The sequence below is a fragment of the Phoca vitulina genome, unplaced genomic scaffold (genome assembly GCF_004348235.1).
Source record: "Phoca vitulina isolate PV1807 unplaced genomic scaffold, GSC_HSeal_1.0 scaffold46, whole genome shotgun sequence".
Taxonomy (NCBI): domain Eukaryota; kingdom Metazoa; phylum Chordata; class Mammalia; order Carnivora; family Phocidae; genus Phoca; species Phoca vitulina.
The window spans coordinates 51,701-69,604 of NW_022589749.1; the positions used below are offsets into that span (position 1 = coordinate 51,701).

Below are 17,904 nucleotides of genomic sequence, written 5' to 3' on the forward strand. Positions count from 1 at the left end.
TGTGGTTGTGGAGAAGGTTCGCTAGTAGAAGTGCTCCCCACAATCCTTTGCGGTAGCCCAAGATGGCGGCGCCCTGTGGCACCCTGAGCGATTTGGAGAGCAGCAGCAGCAGCGAAGCGGAGGAGCTGGCACGGTGCCGCGAGGCGGCGATGCCGGCCTGGGGCCTGGCGCAGCGCCAGGGAGGGCCGGAGAAGCCAAGAGCAGGTAGGAGGCTGTGTTCTGGGAGTCTGGCGGAAAGGCATGGGATCTTCCCCTGGGGTCTCAGAGGATGGATGGTGAGGAGGGTGTGACCGGGGCTCGACTTCTCTCCCTGAGAAAGCTCCAGGGACTGGGTGGAACTCAGATTCAAAGAGCGGGCAGGCTGGGGCGCCTGGGTGGCTCAGTCGTTAAGCGTCTGCCTTTGGCTCAGGTCATGATCCCGGGGTCCTGGGATCGAGCCCCACATCGGGCTCCCTGCTCCGCGGGAAGCCTGCTTCTCTCTCTCCCACTCCCCCTGCTTGTGTTCCCTCTCTCTCTGTGTCTCTGTCAAATAAATAAAATCTTTGAGGAAAAAAAAAAAGCGGGCAGGTGCAAGAGGGAGGGTTGTTCCATTATCCCAGTCAGGGAAACTGAGGCACCTGAATGTGTCTTCCCTCTGCTTCCTTTGGTCCATCGTCACTGCCGCACTCTCGCAGTCCGCCATCTCTCCGAGATGACTGCGACAGCCCGCCTTGCTGGATACCGGTCTCCAGCCTTACCGCGCGTCCAGCGAGCTCATTCTCAGACCTTGGGGCAGCCAGCGAGCTGAGTCTTACACGTGTCTGACCGTGACTCTCACTACCCTGAGAATAAATCCGAAGCCCTTCAACATAGGGATTCCTAGTTATGGGTAGAATCCAGAGGATCCGTGAATTTGGAATCGGAAAGATATTTCACCTTTACTTTCATTAACCTGCATTTGAAATTTAGCATCCTTTTCTGTCATGCATGTGAGCCACAAACTACAGTCGTTTGGGCAATACCTGTTACTTGGTCCTAACAAAATCACAGATTTTCATATCCCATCACAGTCTTTATGTATCAAAATATCATTTTATTCACAATTAGATGTTGGGAAAAAATAATTTACACTCATCCCTGCCTTAACATTGCAGTCATTTTTAGGCCCATCGGTAGATCTTAATGCATTAATAAAGACAATGCATTAATAAAGAAGCACATATAGTAATGTTGCAGGGTTGCTGCAGGGTTCTTGTTTCACAGAGTCAAGGAATGAATCTGGCAGACAAAGGGTGAAATGAAGCGAAGGTTTATTAAGGGAAGGTGAGAATGGAAAGGAAAGCTCTCTAGAGTGAGAGGCGGCTGGAATGGGTTGCCACTGAGGGCTTTTATCCTAAATATCTTGTCTATAACATTTAGGACAAGGTGGGTTTGTAAATATTATGAAAGTATCTTGTCTATATTTAGAACAAACCAGATGGATTTGTTTTGTTCCCTGCTGTCTGGTTAATATCTTGTCTATAACATTTCCCCACCTCTAGGATATGGATGAGCCTGGTCACATAGCCCCCTACCTGTCTCTTGCTACCTACCTAGCCTCACCTGTCCCTTACTCAGTAATGTGCCAATTTTTTTTTTTTTTTACTATTAATGATAACTGGATTTCTGTATCATTGGCTTTCTTTGTAATCATATGTGTTGTATTTCATGCATTTCAAACATTGTTCTGAGGAGGGATCCAGGCTTTACCAGACTGCCAAAGCAGGCCATAGCAAATCAAGGTTAAGAACCCCCGCTTTTGTTTAAAAGGACTTACAAGCCCTTTGGTAATTCATTCCCTGCCTACCTCTACCTTCCTGCTGTCCTGCCACATTGCATTTCCCATAGGTAGACTCCAAATTATATCGCCTCATCCCTGGACACCATAACTCAGCACTTTTCTCTTCGGGTTCTACATACAGGTCTGCCTTTCCAACTCCATCACTCAACTAGCAATGAGAATTTGGGCAAGGCACTTGTAGGGTTAATGGTAGTCCCACCTCCCCTCCCCAAGGTTGAGAAATAACTGAGGTGATACATCTACAATGCTTGGCACGTATTAAAGGCCCAATAAGTGGTAGTAGTCATGTGATTATGCTCTCTACATAGACTACTTTCTCTCTCCTGCTTAACTCCTGCTTGCCCTTTGTTACAGCTCAGATACCACCTCTTCAGAAAAGCTGGTTACATGTCTTCACAGTGTCACCATCATACCTTGTGCGATTCCCTTCAGAGATGGTGCTTCCTTTTTCCCTGCGATTGCTGCTTGTCTTTTTTCCTTTCATCCCTGCATCCCTAGGACTTGTCGGGGAGTTAATCCTGGCCTGACTTGCTCCACAAATATTTTAGTGAGAGATTACGTAGTGTGAACTTAACGAAGACTGGGATCTGGCCTGTCTCTTCACCGTGGTATCCCCACGGCCTAGCACCTAAGGAAAATAGTTCTTAATGAACTTGCCAGAAAGGCACTTCTCTGATGAGTGAGGGACTGAGACTCCAGCCAGACTTCGGTCCAGTTGCTTCTGCCTTGACAGAATGGATTTCTCTGTGGCAATAAAGGGAGGACTTGATATGAAGTGCCAGCTCTGAAGCTGGCCCCAGACAAGTAAAATAATTTCTGAGAGCCATAATTTCCTCATGTGTAAAATGCCTGAGTCCTAGGATTGTCGTGAGTCTCAAACATGAACAGCTTTGACCAACAAAAGAGATGCACGTGGGAGGAGTGGCATCCAAGATAGCAGCTTTGCCACTCATTGTTTTTGTGAAATCATAAACCTTCTGCTGACCAAAGTAGACGTAGCTGCTGATAATCAGCCCTCTTACTTACTGAGCACCTTCTGTGTGCCAGGAAAAATACTACTTGACATACATTCTTGGGCCATTCTTTTTTTTTTTTTTTTTTAAAGATTTTATTTATTTATTTGACAGAGAGAGAGACAGCGAGAGAGGGAACACAAGCAGGGGGAGTGGGAGAGGGAGAAGCAGGCTTCCCGCTGAGGAGGGAGCCCGATGTGGGGCTCGATCCCAGGACCCTGGGATCATGACCTGAGCCAAAGGCAGACGCTTAATGACTGAGCCACCCAGGCGCCCCTTCTTGGGTCATTCTAATAGTAATAGCCACCATGAGTTGAGCGTTTACTGTGTGTCCGGTTTTTTTTTGTTTTTTGTTTTTTTTTCATTTATTTATTTGAGAGAGAGGGAGAAGCAAACTCCCCACTGAGCAGAGAGCCCAATGTGGGGTTTGATCCCAGCACCCCGAGATCATGACCCAAGCTGAAGGCAGACACTTAACCAACTGAGCCACCCAGGCGCCCCTGTGTGCCCTGTTCTAAACACTTCGTATTTGTTGTCTAGTTTAATTTTTCCAGCAATACCATTCCAGCAATTATTAGCCGCATTTTACAAATGAGAATGTGGATGCTCAGAAAGGTCATCCAGCTTGTAGGTAGCAGAGTCAGGCATAAATCCAGGTCTTTCTGACTCTAAGCCCATGCTGTTAACTGCTGTTCTGCCACTCACTCCCTGCCACAGACAAGTGCCTTTTGTGGGCAAAACTCCCATCCTTTGGTCCATGACCATGTGGAAATGTAGGTCACTATATTATTAAGTGTTTTGTTTTTTTTTTTGAGAGAGAGAGTATGTGCACGCAAGTTGGTGGGGGTGCAGAGGGAGAGAGAGAATCTTAAGCAGGCTCTACGCCCAGTGCAGAGCCTGATGCCGGGCTCCATCTCACAACGCTGAGATTGTGACTTGAGCTGAAATCAAGAGTTGGATGCTTAACTGCCTGAGCCACCCAGGTACCCCATAAGTGACTATATTATTAAGGTAACCCCTGATACAGCTCTTTAATCCGGTAATGAGGAACCGATCACCCACACCTCAAACCACTTATATTTTAGGGCAACATACACTTTGAATGCCCTATGCAACATTTCTTTCACACCAAGGCACTACGCCAAGAGCTGGAGATGTAAAGATAACAAGAGGTAGACCATGTGCTCCAGCCGCTTACAAATCCAGGGAGGAGATAAACCTGCAGACAAAGTGTCCAAAACTGTAAACCTTCACTGTGTCCTCACAGTAACTCTGGGAAGTTGGTGGTCTTATCCCCATTTTATAGATGACAAAAACAAAGGCTTGGGGAGGTAAAGTGACTTGCCCAGAGGCACAGTGGAAGAACCAGAACTGAACCCTGTCTTCTGGGGTCTGGGGCCTCATACTGTTGCTGCTCCGAGACATTATGTCACTGCCCTGGCTGTGTAGTCATGATGGAGGAAGTACTCCTCCTCCTTGTGATTGTGTGCTCAGAAGAAAGGACGGGGTCCATCCCAGGCTCCCAGGTTCCCCGACTCCAGGAGCACTGGGCACTTGGCATTGTGTGCTGTGCCCCAGAGCACGTTTGACACAGACCACAACGTGAACTGCGTGCTCTGGAGTCATTCAAGACCATGAGGCCCTGCTTGGGGCCCAGATTTACCAAGTAATCATTTTGTCCAATTGGCTCCCTCAATACACAAGCGCATTTTGTCCCATTACTCAAGTCAAAGACCTGAGAACCATCTTTCATTTGTCTCTCACACCATCCATCTGGTCCATCAGCAAAATCCTGCTGACTGCTTCAAAATACATGCATCCAGAGCCCTGCCACTTCTCATCGTCTCCATGATTGCCGAGGCCCCCTCCTTCTGCCATCGCCCCACTATGGTCTGTGTCCACGACACAGCCAGAGACATGCTGGAAAATCCCAAGTCCATTTATGTCCCTCCTCTGTGCAGAATCCTCCAGTGTCTCCTCACCTCCCTCAAGGTCCAGGTCCTTATATTGGCCCACCAGGCCCTTCCCGATCCCACAAGGTCCCCATTTCTGCTGCTCCCCCAACTCACTGGGCTGCAGCTACACCAGCCTCCTGGCTGGTTCTAAACTTCTGCCTCAGGGCCTTTGCAGGTGTTCTTCCCTCTACGTCGAAGACTCTTCCCCAGGTATGCACTTGACTCACTCCCTCGCCTCTCTGAAATCTCTGTTCACATGTGACCTATCAGTGAAGTCCTCCCTGTCCACCTTTATAAAATGATCCCCCATTTAGTCCCTCCCCTACATCCTTCCCCTGCTTTATTTTTTCCCTCTGTATTTATCATTATCTAATTTTATATTTTAATTGTGTAGTTTTTGTCATCCATATCCACCAACTAGAATGGAAGGTCCATGAGGGCTGGGATCTATATCTAAATTGTTCAGCAACTGGACCACCACCTGGGTAGTATCAGAGCTTCAGGATTTGGTTGAGTGAATGACCACCAGGCCCTTAGCACACAGGCAGGCACATAGTAGGTGTGCAGTGAACACTGGAATCAAATACACTTAGACTTTCTTGTTCAGCGTGGTGGTTAAGAGGGGGCTCTGGAGCCAGATGACTTGGGTCTTGCCCCAACTCTGTCACTTACTAGCTGTGTGACTCTGGCCAAGTTAGTTTACATCTCCTTGCCTCAGCTTCCTCTTTTGCAAAATCGTTAATAACTCCTTTAACAGGGTTGTTGGGAGCATTCAGTGTGTTAACACGTGTAAATCACGTCCGACGCCCAACGGACATTGTTAACATTTCCTTTATAAATGCCTCAATTTTCCTTATTTCTACAGATGTCAGAAATAATCAGCGGCCAGCCACCCAGCCGAGCCTCAGGTACTGTGCATGTTGGGTTCAAATTTAATCCACCCTTGTAACAAATAGTGATCCCCTGCCATGTGCCAGACACGAGGTTAGACCCTGGAATGTCAGGGTGAACGAGCCCACGGAGTCCCTGCCCTCATGGAGGGGGCAGCTGCTGAGCTGGCAGGAAGTGAGGTGCTTTCGTGTGTGTTGTAGGCATAAAGTGGATGAACATGAACAAGATGGCAATGAACTTCAGACCACCCCCGAATTCCGAGCTCACGTAGCCAAGAAACTGGGAGCCCTGCTGGACAGGTAACCAAAGATATACTTTCTCTTCTCCTGCCTTCTTTAATACAAACAGGGATGGCTCACATCAGCTGGGAGCTCAAAGTCTGCAAGCAGGCACTGGGCAAGCACGTGGCCTATGTCCCCTCATGGCATTTGTAACCAGCCCACCATACAGGTGCTATCGTTGTCCTTATTCTGTAGATGAGGAAACGGGCTCTCTGGGAGAAGGATCGTTTGCTCGAAGCCACAGGGTGTAAGGAGCAAGGCTGGGACTCAAACCCAAGTGTGTTTGGCTCTAAAGGCCACACTCTTAACTACTGCATTATCCTGCTACCATGAAAATAAGAGGAACCCAAGAAGCAAGAGCTCATTCCCACCACAAGAAGGCTAGAGACAGCCAAAACTACTATTTTGGGGGTACTTTCTTTATGCCCAGTGCCTTACTGGTTCTGTTTCTTGCATTTGAGAATATAATTTGTACAGATCCCGGTCGGCATTCCTCAAGTAGGCGCCAAGTCCAAAGCATGGCTCTCAAAAGAAGGGGTCCAACAGCTAAGAAGTTGGGCAACACTGCAATCTATATACCCCCTTGTGCCCTTGGAGACTTAGATTCATAACAGTATATTCAAGGCCTTGAGAATCCTGCAGTCAGGAGACCTGTGTGGTTTGGCTTGGCCCGGCAGTTTCCAAACTCATATGGCCACAGTGGCTTTGTTTCAGGGAAGACTGATCAGTGTAGCCTGGAACACATTTCAGGATACGCGGGTCTAGATCTATTCCTGATTGGCAGAGCCCCACCAGCTTTTGAAAGGGAGATGAAGATGTTCAGGCCGTAGTCCTTCAATTTATCAAAAAGAGAAACGTGTCTTCCCAAAGTATAAGCCAGCTGCACTCTGAGACGGAAGGTTGGGCCAGACCTTCGAAGCCTGAGCCGTCACAGCCTCAGTACCAGTCCAGCTCGCGAATGTGGTAAACGTGCGTAGGAAGTAGCTAGTGGCGTTTCAACACGTGGGAGCAGTTTGTCTTCATGACCCTTTGGCTCCAGGGTGAACGAGGCCTGGCGGCATTGCAGATCCACATTGGACGCTTCCCCAGGTGGAAACCCTGCAGGATATAGGTCAACCACGGTCAGCATGTTCCCCGTGGTGTTTCTGTGTTTCTCTGAAAAGAGACTTAAATGATACTCTAGTTGGTTCCTTGTGTTAGATCGAGGTTTCTCAGCTTTGGCACTCCTGACATTTTGGTCTGGATCTTTCTTGTTTGTGGGGAGCCACCCTGTGCATTGTAGAACAGTGAGCATCCCTGGCCTCTACCCACGACATCCTAATAGCGATCTCCCCCCGCCGCCCCGCCACCAACCACCACCACCACCAGTCGTGACAACCAAAAATGTCTGCAGACATTGCCTGATGTCCCCTGCAGACCGACGTTGAACCACTGTGTCAGATACTCAGGTTGGAGTTAGGCCCCTGGGCAGCAGAGGCTCTGTGCCCTGACCCTGCTTTCCTGCACAGCGCTCTAGGGGATGCCTTTGGCATGTAGGGAAGGCAGTTAGGGGAATGCACCCAGTGCGCTGCTGTGTTTGCTGCCAGGACATTGTGGGAGCGTTGTTCTCTGCAGTGCATGGTGACTTCATCAGCATTCACCAGAGAGATGCTTCCTGATCTCAGTACTTCTCGCTGCTCAGCTTGATGGCAGTAACCATCTTCATCATCATCATAGCTGCCATTTACTGAGCACCTGCTTGTGGCCAAGCTCTATGCTAAGTAAGTGCTTGATACCCACTATATCATTTCATCCCATAATAACTCTAAAACATAGGGCTACTATTCTCGGTGTGCAGGTGAGTAACAGAGGCTCAGAGAGATGAAGTCTCTTGCCAAAGGGGACACCGCAAGGAAGTGACGAAGCCAGGATTCAAAGCCAGGTCTCTGAAGTGTAAGTAAAGTCAGTGGGTTATATCAATGTCTGTTTCCTGGTTGTGATCCTGGACGCTAGTTATGCACATGTTACCGTAGGGAGGAAAGGGAAGGGTATACGGGACCTCTGTTTTATTTCTTAACAGCTGCATGTCAACCCATAATTACTCAAATTTTTAAAAAATTAAAATTAAAATTAAGAAAAGAAACAAAAAATAGGTCTGCCCTGCTGTAGAAGCTGACCTCTGAACCAATTCTACAGATTGGTCTTAGTTCCCTTTTCATGCTTGCTGCCAGGACACTCAAAGCAAACCATGCAACCTCTCTCCAGCAATTTCTGTCCTTCCTAGCCTATTTTCTCTTTGTTCTATTTGAAATTGCATTCATTTTTTTTTTTGTTAACATTTTATTTATTTATTTATTTGACAGAAAGACAAGAGAGAGGGAACACAAGCAGGGGGAGTGGGAGAGGGAGAAGCAGGCTTCCCGCTGAGCAAGGAGCCTGATGCGGGGCTCAATTCCAGGACCCTGGGATCATGACCTGAGCCGAAGGCAGATGCTTAACGACTGAGCCACCCAGGCACCCCATGCATTCATTTTCTTGTACTGTTGGTATCTTTAAAACTTGTTCAACACTTTCTGGAATAAAGTGGGGTTCGAACAAGGAAGTGTTGCCATTCGCGCCGACGGGCCGTTCAGCATGTTACGGCTATAGGCGTTACCATCTTTAATCGGGCACATGCCCCTGTCCCTTCCACTTAAAAAAAAAAAAAAAGTTTTAATTATTTTCTTTTTACCCCAAAATCTCATCCTAAATCAACCATTTCCTCCTTCCGTAGCTCAATTACCATCTCAGAAGTTGTGAAGGAGCCGGCAAAGGCCGAGGTACAGAAAGTCCCCGCAGAGGATGATGGTGAGCAGTCATACTGTTATGTTAATGCCAGGTGGTGTTTGACGACACACCTGATGTGTGTCCGGGCGGCAGACGGCGCTTCGGTCCACTCTCTGATGCACACGGCCCCCTCTGAGGCGGGCATCGTGGTGATGATACCCCCGTCTACAGGGGGAGCCGTAGGGGAAGCTGGGGCTCTGAGAAATGAGGTCTCTCGCCTGAAGTACCTTTGGTGTGGGAGCCGGAGGGGGGCTGTCTCACCGCCGCACCCCCAGCCGCCCCCGGGGGAGCCTGTCTGCCCCGTGCCCAGCCCACTTGCCACTCTGGAAGCCACCTGACGCAGAAGGTTCACCTGCTGCCTTCCGGTTCCTCTTAGGGCTTGCTGCCCTCATGGGACAGCTGGCGTCCCCTCAGGCACCCCGTCCCCTGGCTCCGGCAGGCGTCACGCGTGCCTCTCGACACACGAGGCATCTTTTTTTTTTTTTTTTTAAGATTTTATTTATGTCACAGAGAGAGACACAGCGAGAGAGGGAACACAAGCAGAGGGGGTGGGAGAGGGAGAAACAGGCTTCCCGCTGACCAGGAAGCCCGATGCGGGGCTCGATCCCAGGACCCTGGGATCATGACCTGAGCTGAAGGCAGATGCTTAACGACTGAGCCACCCAGGCGCCCCGAGGCATATTTTTGTAATCAGCCAACCACTAGTGATTCCTGGGTCTTCCCCTCTCCGTGGAGCTCCTTGAGGGCAGGGGCAGGGCTGCCTTGGCGCCTGGGAGGAGGGGCCGGCCCCTGGTATTGCTGACTCTGGCCCTTTGGATTTCAGGCTTCCGCCTCTTCTTCACTTCCGTCCCTGGAGGCTCCGAGCAGAAAGCTGCTCCCCAGCCTGGCCGAAAGCGATTACCTTCCGGCTCCAGGTGAGGTCTCACACCCTCTCCTCGCGTTCCCTCCTTTTTGCCCTTTGTATAGCCAGGCAGAATCTGATCAGATCCAGGCCAAGGAGGAGCCCTGTCAGGTAGCTCGAGAAATGGTGCCCTCAGTGGGAGGGAGAAAAGGGTCTGTTGGGCATTGGCTTTGGATTTTTATTGCTTCTTGAGCACCATCTTGTGCCAGATACCTCACTCCTGGGGCATCCCTGTGAGGCCTGGGCTCTGTTAAGATCCCCATTTCGTAGACGAAGACACTGAGGGTCAGAGAGGTGAAGTCACTTAATGAGGTCACACAGCTGGGAAGCAGAGAAGCCGGGGTTGGAACCTGGCCGGCCTCACTCCCAAGCCGGAGCCCTCTAGCCGCCTCCCGCTGTGACCTCTTCCCTGTGGCTGAGACCGAGGGTGGTGAGAGGCGGTTCCGGGCCCCATGGCCACTCGGTGCCCTCCCCTTGCAGCAGTGAGGACAGCGAGGAGGAGTGGCAGCGGTGCCGGGAGGCAGCGGTGTCGGCTTCCGACATCCTCCAGCAGTCTGCCATCCACGGCCCTATCAGAGTGGACGGAGAGGCAAAGAAGAAGAAAAAGAAGTTGAGAAAGAAAGCCAAGAAGGAGGCCAGCACCGACTTGGTCGCCGCCACCACCACCACAAGTGGGACCGCAGTTGGGAAGCCGGAAAAGCAGTCACCCCAGCTCAATGGAGACCACGCATCACTTGGGACCAAAAAGAAGAGAAGGAAGAAAAAAGCCAAGAAGGCCAATGAGGCTTCCCCATTCCCACCAACAAAGAATGCAGTGGCCATGCCTGCAAACTGATCCCTGCCCACGGGCACGAGGCTCAGCTAGCCCTGAGGACAAGGTGCCCGCCAGGGACAAGGCATTTCCAAGCCCCACCTCCCTCTCCAAGTTCAAGGACTTGGCTGGCAAGTCCATACTTGGCCCATGTTTGGGGCTTGCCCAAGGGTCAGGACAAAGACGGCTGTAGGATGAGAAGACTAATCAAGGCCTGCCCATCCGGGCTCCCACTGGGGGCTGGGGCAGACCTGTGGTACCAGCACATTCCATGGCCTCAGGAAAAAGGAGCCATCCAGTTATTCAAGACTATTGATCAAGTGCTAAAGCTTCTATCTTCCCAGGACTGAGGAGAGCGAGTGAAGGGAGAGCTTTTCCTTCCCTCCACCTTCTCAACCTGGTGTGGGAGACAGCCTTAAGAAATTGAGGGAAGGAGTTGGCCCAGAAAGAGTTTTGTACTTCTGTCTCCAGGCCGCACAGACTTGATATAACCTTGTCTGAAAAAGGAGAGAGATTTTATCCCCCCCGGGTTTCCAGAATTTTTTTTCTCCACATTTGTGAATATACCATGCACGATCATGTCTCTGAGCTAACCAGATTATTGAAAATAAATTGTCGAGAGACCCCAAACTTAACAAAGTGATCGGGGTGATGTCTCCAATATCAATGCTGAATCTTGATGAGACAGTTTAAATAAACATCACATAGGTGGTGTCCTCCTGCCTGCACCCCAGGGTGTGTTCCTGCACCCCAGCCTCAAGACTTCAGGAAGTGTCACAGCACTTACGAACGGGGGTTCACACACCAGGAATGTTCTGCCGGGAAGAGGAGCAGCTCAGGGTTAAGGTGAAATTCTGGCTTCGTGGCCTTACCTCCAAGGTTTGGCAGAGCACGAAAGACAGAGGTGGGACGTGAGAGTGTGTGTGCTGACCCATCTCCCCTCAGGCCCCTGGCCCACCTCCGCCTCCGTCTGCCCACCCAACCCCATCTGGGCAATGTGTGGACAAGCAAGAAGTTTCCAGTACTCATTTCCAATACTCCGTTCCTCATTTCCTTTACTAAAAGTTAAATAAATGTACAGGTTCGCCCTTAGCTGGCTGCAAGCTGCAGGGGGCACTGGTTCTTCCCCGGCCCCAGTCCTGAGTCCCAGGGTGGGAGCGGTCCGCAAGGCCAGGTGATCTGCAGCAGCCCCAGGGTGCTTACACAGCTGCCTTGTCTCTCCTGGTGGCACTTGGGACCTCAGGCTCCAGGGTGTGGCTGTGAACTGCCTGGACCTTTCCCTCTTGCCTCTGGGCACCTCAGCTCTGCCACCTGCTGAGGTCTTGGTACCTTCTGAGCTCCGCAGCTTCTCCCCCAAACCAGGGAGGGGCCGCAAGGCCCCACAGGCCAGAGGCACTGTTGCCCAGACACCTGACAAGCCCCAGGCGCAGTCACAAGGCTCCCATGGGGCAGGGATGACTCCCTAGCCCTGAGGAGGGCTTTCCCGTAGAGGCAAGATGGCAGGCTGGCATGAGAAGGTGTGATACCCAGGGGGACGAATGGCCAAGAAAACTGGCCGTCTTGGAAGCCAGGGGGAGGGAGGGCCCAGGACGAGAGAAGCTGGAGAGCCCTGCCTGCCTTCACTGCTGGCTTGAGCGCTCGCAGGGCGTGGGCCTCTGAGCCCCAGGCTCCAGCGCAGAGTAGCCACTTGGGGAAAGCTCATGTGATTGGGGGGCAGGGGTTGGTACAAATGGGCATGTGGGTTTACAGCTGGAAGGGGAGCAGAGGGGAGGGGCCTGGTCAGGACCCAGGGGACAGAATGGGGCCATGTTGACCCTGGGCCTCTCGGAGCTCAGTGAGTCACGGCTGTAGAGCCTCGTGTCCTGAGACGTGTGGTTCCCTTGGGGGTTCCGGGGCTCTCCACAGGCACAGGCTGGGGGCACCAGAGTCCAAAGGCTGCTCCCTTCTATTCCAAGTGACAAAATTGACCCTGAGCATCAGGAATGGTCCCTCCGGAGGTCGGAGAGCCTTGGAACCCTTTCTGACGCTGACAGAGCAATGGGGACCGAGGCACAGTTTTCCAGGGCAGGCCGCTGTCCCGTGGCAGTGAAAGTTTCACAGGCTCAGATGTCCCAGTCACCCCCCAAGCAGGCCATGCAGGCTCCAGGCAGGGCCCAGCCCCTGGGAGGCGGTTGCCATGGTTACTGGGAGGATGAAGCCATCTGCGTGGAAATGAAGGTCTCGATGACGCTGTGGTTGGATGGCAGCAGGTGGCTGTGGCCATTGTTGGAGTCGGAGCTCTGGTACAACACCAGGCTGCTGGAGGGCACTGCAGGGGCAAGTGAGACAGCTGGCTGCCGGCCCGGCCCTCCCCGACCCCGCCTCGTGCACCCCCCCCCCCCAAGGGGCACTTGGCATAGGGGACACGGGGCCTCGCCACCCCCCGAACTGCAGCAGATAACGAGACCCCAAAACCAAACCTGTCTCATCAACCCCCCAGCCAGGCTCTGCAGCCACCCAGGGAGTGGCCGCCTCAGGGCTTTTCGGTGGAAACATTCGAGAGGCCCTGGTGAGACGGTGTGGTTAGTTTCGTGCATCAGGGTTGCTAGGCTGTAGGACAGGCACTAAACCAAACATTTAAGTGTTGCCGTGGAGGCGCTTTGTAGCCGTGGTTAACACCTAAATCGGCTGACTGGAAGTAACGGAGATTTCTCTTGATGACATGAGTGGGTCTCATCTAGTCAGTTGAAGGCTTTAGGAGCAAAAGCTGAGGTTTCCTAGAGAAAAAGGAATCCTGCCTCAAAACTGCCTCTGTTGTCAGCCTGCTGACCTGCCCTACAGCTTTCAGACCTACCAGCCCCACAGGCGTGTGAGCCAGTTCCCTAAATACACGTGTATATATGTAGTTGACCCTTGAACGGTGCGGGGGGGCTGGGGGCACTGACCCCCTGCACAGTCACAAATCTGCATGGAACTTCTGACTCCGCAAAAACTCAACTACTCTAACAGCCTACTGTTGACCCAAAGCTGTACCAATAACCTAAACAGTCAGCACATGCTTTGTATGTTCTAGGTATCATACACTGTATTCTTAAAGCTAGAGAAAAGAAAAAGTTACCGAGAATGTCATAAGGAAGAGAAAGTACACTTACCGTCCTGTGCTGTATCGAAAACTATCGGGGTCTAAGCAGACCCGTGCCGTTCAAACCCCGTGTTGCTCAGGGGCCAACTGCATTCCTGTTGGTTCTGTGTCTCACCAGAACCCTGACTGATCACGATGGCTAAGAGAATGGGCTTTGATTTTGGACCTGGGTTCAAATCCTGGCCCTGCGGCCTAGTCACTGTCGGAGGCAAGGCCAAGTCCCACAGCTCTTGAGTGTCTGCGTTCTCATTTGTAAAATGGGGATGATGACCCGTACCCGGTGGAGAAAGCGTGGAGCCTGGCCCTGTGGAGGCCTCAGTAACTGTCCCCGCAGCCTCCAGGGCTGGATGGAGGAACCTGAGGCTCACAGAGGGGGCTGTGGGGGGGAAGCAGCCGCCCAAAGTCGCACACGTAACAAGTGATCGCGTGCAGCCTCAGAGCCCAGCAGCCCGGCTCCCAAGTGCCCACTCTTCATTATTGCAGACTTGGGGCGTCGGGATGGAAACAAATGGGTCAAGGAGGATGTGGTGACCTGGAGAGCCCACACTCTATTGTTGCTACGTGGGAACACGAGTCTCCAATTTTCCAAGAAAAGCCAGAAACCACGATTTCTTTGTGAAAGCTAATTTTTAAACGTGGGCAACGTACTCAACCAGTGCCAAGCCCTGAGCCAAACGAACACGCCTGTGAGCCCCTTCTGGCCCACGGCAAGCCCGGCGTACTCCTCGCTAGCACCCTCTCCTCTCTCTTGCAGTTACTTAATCTTTTTCCTCAACCAAGTCAGTGAGCTAATCCCGTAAGATAGGCCCATTTTCCTGTGGTTTCGTACCCCTCTTGGCTCAGCTCAGGGGAAACCAGGGTGCCCTCCCATTTGCGGCACACCTTCCTCCCCAACTGAGGGAGCAGGGAAAGGCTGCTCACCGGTGGGGCTGGCGCTGAGCCGGTGGGCAGGCTGCAGGTGCTGGATGCCTGCAGGGTCCTGGCTGGGGATGTGGATGGTGGTGGTCTGAGACGCCGGCGTATGAAGCCCGGACTCACTGGAGGCTTCAGTGTCTGAGGTGAAGACCTGGGGGAGCAGAGCAGCCTCCTGAGCCCCACATGGGTGCACTCTGGGAAGTGGCCTGAGCAAGGGGCCAGGCGGCCCTGGGCCTTACCTGCTTGGTGGGCGTGAGGCTGGCCAGGGCACTCAGGTTGGTGGTGTCGGTGATGAGCATGGTCTGCGGAAGCAGGCCCGTGTGGGTGTACTGGGCTACCTCAGGCTTGTGGCTGTAGAGGGCTGGCCAGGAGGGAGGAGAGAGGTGGATATAAAGACATGGCACCCCGGGCCAGGCTGGACCCCTCCCAAGGGGGCCTCAAAGCTGGGAGCTCCGGGGGAAGTGGGGCATGGGGCCTGGTAAATGGCCCGATGGAGCAGTGGTTGAGGACTCAGGACAGATTTCCAAAACTGGGCACTCCAGATAGAGGGGCTAGACCCTCACCCCAACTACAAGAGCCTGCTCAGGCTGGCTTGGTGGAGGGAAGGCTGGGGAGGCCCAGGAACCCACACCCACCGCCCGGGGATGACCAGTGCGAAGGGCAGTGGGAGACCCAGCGCTGCCGCACTAAGTACAGGCCGCGGGGCGGGGGGGTGCAGAGCAGGGGCCAGCAGAGCTCCCCCTCCAGGACACCTCTCCGAAATGTAACCCGGAGTTTCATCTACAGCCCAGCCCCACAGCACACACAGGCACCAGCAGAAAAGCACATAAACCACATATTCTCACATCGACTCAGATAAAACCATACACACGTAAGTACGGGCCCTCAAGCAAACCCACACAGGCCCACAGGCCCTTACCCCCAATTCCAAATTCCAAAAAGGTCTGAAAACCAACAGATTTGTGTAAAGTCAGCACTGGAGCTCATTTGGTAGCAAACTGACCGGAACCTGATAATGAGGTTATGGAAGTCTATTAACCCACTCCGTGGCATTCTCCCTTCTGCCGCAGAAATCCCAGGGCTTAGATGACAGGATGCTGCCCTGAGCCCTGCCGGGAGTGTGCTAGAGTAGACTGTCGATACCCCATATCACGTTTTTCTAAAGTCAGAGAAGTAGTGGAGTCTGAGATACACGTGGCCCCGCGCGTTTCAGAGGAAGGTCTATGACCTTCCTCCCACACGTGGGTGTGCACCTGCAAACACCGATGAACACCCACATGCACATCCACTCACAGAAACTCGTGTGCGCACACGGCCACACCTATTCACACGCTGACACATATTCTGGCCTGCAGGCACACGTCTGAGCCCCTGCAGACCGCCCCGTCTGCTCGTGGACACCCAGCCTCTCCCACCCCCTCCCCCAGCGTGGGGCTAGGGGTGCTCACCGTGGGGGCTCTGCAGCTGGGCCATGGTGGCCATGAAGGGGCTCTGGGCCACATGGCTCTGCATGGGGGGCATGAGTGGCTGCTGGTAGGACGGGTGCAGCGGCTGGGAGAACTGGACTGGCTGCAGGGTGGTCAGGCTGCTGCCCATGCTGTTGATGACTGGCACGCTCTGTGCCTGAGTGGAGGCCAGGCCTGGGGTGGGGGGAACGGGAGTCAGCCCGGCCTCCTACCACCTGGCCCAGCACTGACCCCGGGGCACTGTCCCTCCCTCCCAGAGCCAGTGGGTGGGAGGACAGGAGAAGTGACCAGGACACACCTTTGCACTAGGACCCATCTCTAACTTACGTGGTCTTGGCAAGTCACTCCCCCTCTCTGAGCCTCTAACCCCTCTCCCAGTAGCTCCCTATGTGTCTTACATACTCAGCCTCTGCATGAAGGTTCCTGCAAATAAAGTCTTTCTGGGCTTAAAAAGAAAATAGGATAAAAAACCCCAAAACCTACAAGATTTTGATCTCCCTTCCCCTGCTCAGTTTTCCCATAGACATGTTGCCTTCCGAGACACTCTATAATGTGTGTGTTGTGTTTGCTGTCTGCCTCCCCACTGGAGTCGTTGAGATTTTGGTCTGTTTGGTTCACTTGTGTATCACTGAGGGAGCATAGTGCACGCACTCAGTAAGTCTGCAAATGAATGAATGAGCTCCGGTGGCTCCTCCAGCTTCTGGATTCTGTGGGAGCCCGGGAGCCCTCCCACCCAGGTGCCCCCCCCCATGCCCACCAACTTACCAATAACCAGGGTGGAGGCACCTGTGTTGGTGAACGTGGGGCCCAGGGAGGCAGGCTCGCCGGGCCCAATGGCCATGACCCCGGGAAGCGACGCCATGATGAGATTCTGGGGCTGTTGGTTGAGGCCTGGGGAGGTCTGCTCCAAGCTGTGCAGTGCTGTCAGGGTGCTGACAGGGGGCAGAGGGCCCCCAGTTGCTGAGACCTTGGAGGGGAAACCAAGCTGAGTCTGAGTGGGGCCCCATAGTCTCCCTGGGGACCACTCCAGAATCTCCCAGCCAAGGGAAGGTAGAAGATGGGGTTGGACGGGTCTTCCCCACCTGCGGCGTGTGGGGACACTCACCAGCTTGGCTTCGGTGCTCAACAGGCTGTGACTGGGCTCCAGGCCCGTGGGGGACACTTGGTGCAGGGGCGCAGACACTGTCACCAAGGGACCGCCACTGCTTGAGGGCACTTCCGCCCCCTCGCTGGTTGCTGGCTGTCCATAGCGCACACCTGGAATGGGGGCCGCGTCCAGCCTCAGCACCCCACTTCCCTGCCCTCCGTGGCCCTCATCACTCCCAACTGCCTCAGTTTGCTCACTTGCCCCATCTTTGCCCCAGCAAACTGCACTTGAGCATCCTCCTGCCAGGTCCTGGGCTGGCTGCTTCCAACTCCCTGAAGGCAAGACCTGCATTTTATTAGCTCCATGGCCCCCCTGGCCAGAGCTATACGTGATAGGCAGTAGGTGTGCAATGAAAGACATCTGGGTCAAAATGAACTAAAACTGATGAAATGAAACTGCAGTGAACAGAGTTGAATAGAAGGAACCGGAATTAGTTAAATGAACTGGAATCTAGTTGAACTGAACCCGAAATGAATTGAAGTAGATTGAGCATGATGGAGTTGAACCGAATCGGATCAAATTGAATTGGATTGAACTGAACTGAGCCATGCAAAATTAACTTAATTTCCTTGGATTATATTTAGCTGGACCGAGTGGAATTGAAAGGAACTCAGTTGGATTATAGTGAGTTGCACAGAGTGGAATTGAATCGAATTGAACTGAACTGAAATGAGTTGAGTTGAGTTGATCTTAAATGAATGAATTGAATGGAAGTGACCTGAGTCAAGTTAGGCTGGATTGAATGGCATGGTGTGGTCACTGGGGTGGACAGGAGAGGA

At 52.7% G+C, this 17,904-nt stretch overlaps 2 protein-coding genes across 4 annotated transcripts in view; one reads left to right on the forward strand and one right to left on the reverse strand.

The window, feature by feature from the left end:
• CUNH12orf43 (chromosome unknown C12orf43 homolog) lies at window positions 1–14,611 on the forward strand. Of its 2 annotated transcripts, none has more exons than XM_032431449.1 (6): window positions 1–204; window positions 5,653–5,695; window positions 5,879–5,977; window positions 8,712–8,785; window positions 9,588–9,678; window positions 10,149–14,611. In XM_032431449.1, the coding sequence occupies exons 1-6, from the start codon at window positions 63–65 to the stop codon at window positions 10,498–10,500; spliced, it is 801 nt and encodes a 266-aa protein (XP_032287340.1). In that variant the 5' UTR covers window positions 1–62; the 3' UTR covers window positions 10,501–14,611. The 2 variants fall into 2 exon arrangements, with proteins under 2 accessions (XP_032287340.1, XP_032287339.1); XM_032431448.1 differs by having other exon boundaries at window positions 2–204; window positions 10,146–11,518.
• Window positions 12,639–17,904, reverse strand: part of HNF1A (HNF1 homeobox A) — an 18,368-nt gene continuing 13,102 nt past the window's right edge. Inside the window, exons 5-10 of one of the 2 annotated variants that reach the window (XM_032431447.1) lie at window positions 17,084–17,235; window positions 16,744–16,945; window positions 15,961–16,152; window positions 14,752–14,873; window positions 14,519–14,663; window positions 12,639–12,784 (exon numbers count right to left, since the gene is read on the reverse strand). In XM_032431447.1, the coding sequence (XP_032287338.1) occupies window positions 12,657–12,784; window positions 14,519–14,663; window positions 14,752–14,873; window positions 15,961–16,152; window positions 16,744–16,945; window positions 17,084–17,235 (941 nt within the window). In that variant the 3' untranslated portion in view covers window positions 12,639–12,656. Of the gene's footprint in view, window positions 12,785–14,518; window positions 14,685–14,751; window positions 14,874–15,960; window positions 16,153–16,743; window positions 16,946–17,083; window positions 17,236–17,904 lie in introns of both variants that reach the window. The other variant, XM_032431446.1, reaches the window with a different exon arrangement.

Bases quoted from the DNA above. Each gene is read 5' to 3' on its own strand.
- CUNH12orf43 (XM_032431448.1), top strand. From the start codon at position 63: ATGGCGGCGCCCTGTGGCACCCTGAGCGATTTGGAGAGCAGCAGCAGC. The intron at 5,978-8,711 runs GTAACCAAAGAT...CTCCTTCCGTAG, and splicing joins CTGGGAGCCCTGCTGGACAG to CTCAATTACCATCTCAGAAG. The intron at 8,786-9,587 runs GTGAGCAGTCAT...TTTGGATTTCAG, and splicing joins AGTCCCCGCAGAGGATGATG to GCTTCCGCCTCTTCTTCACT.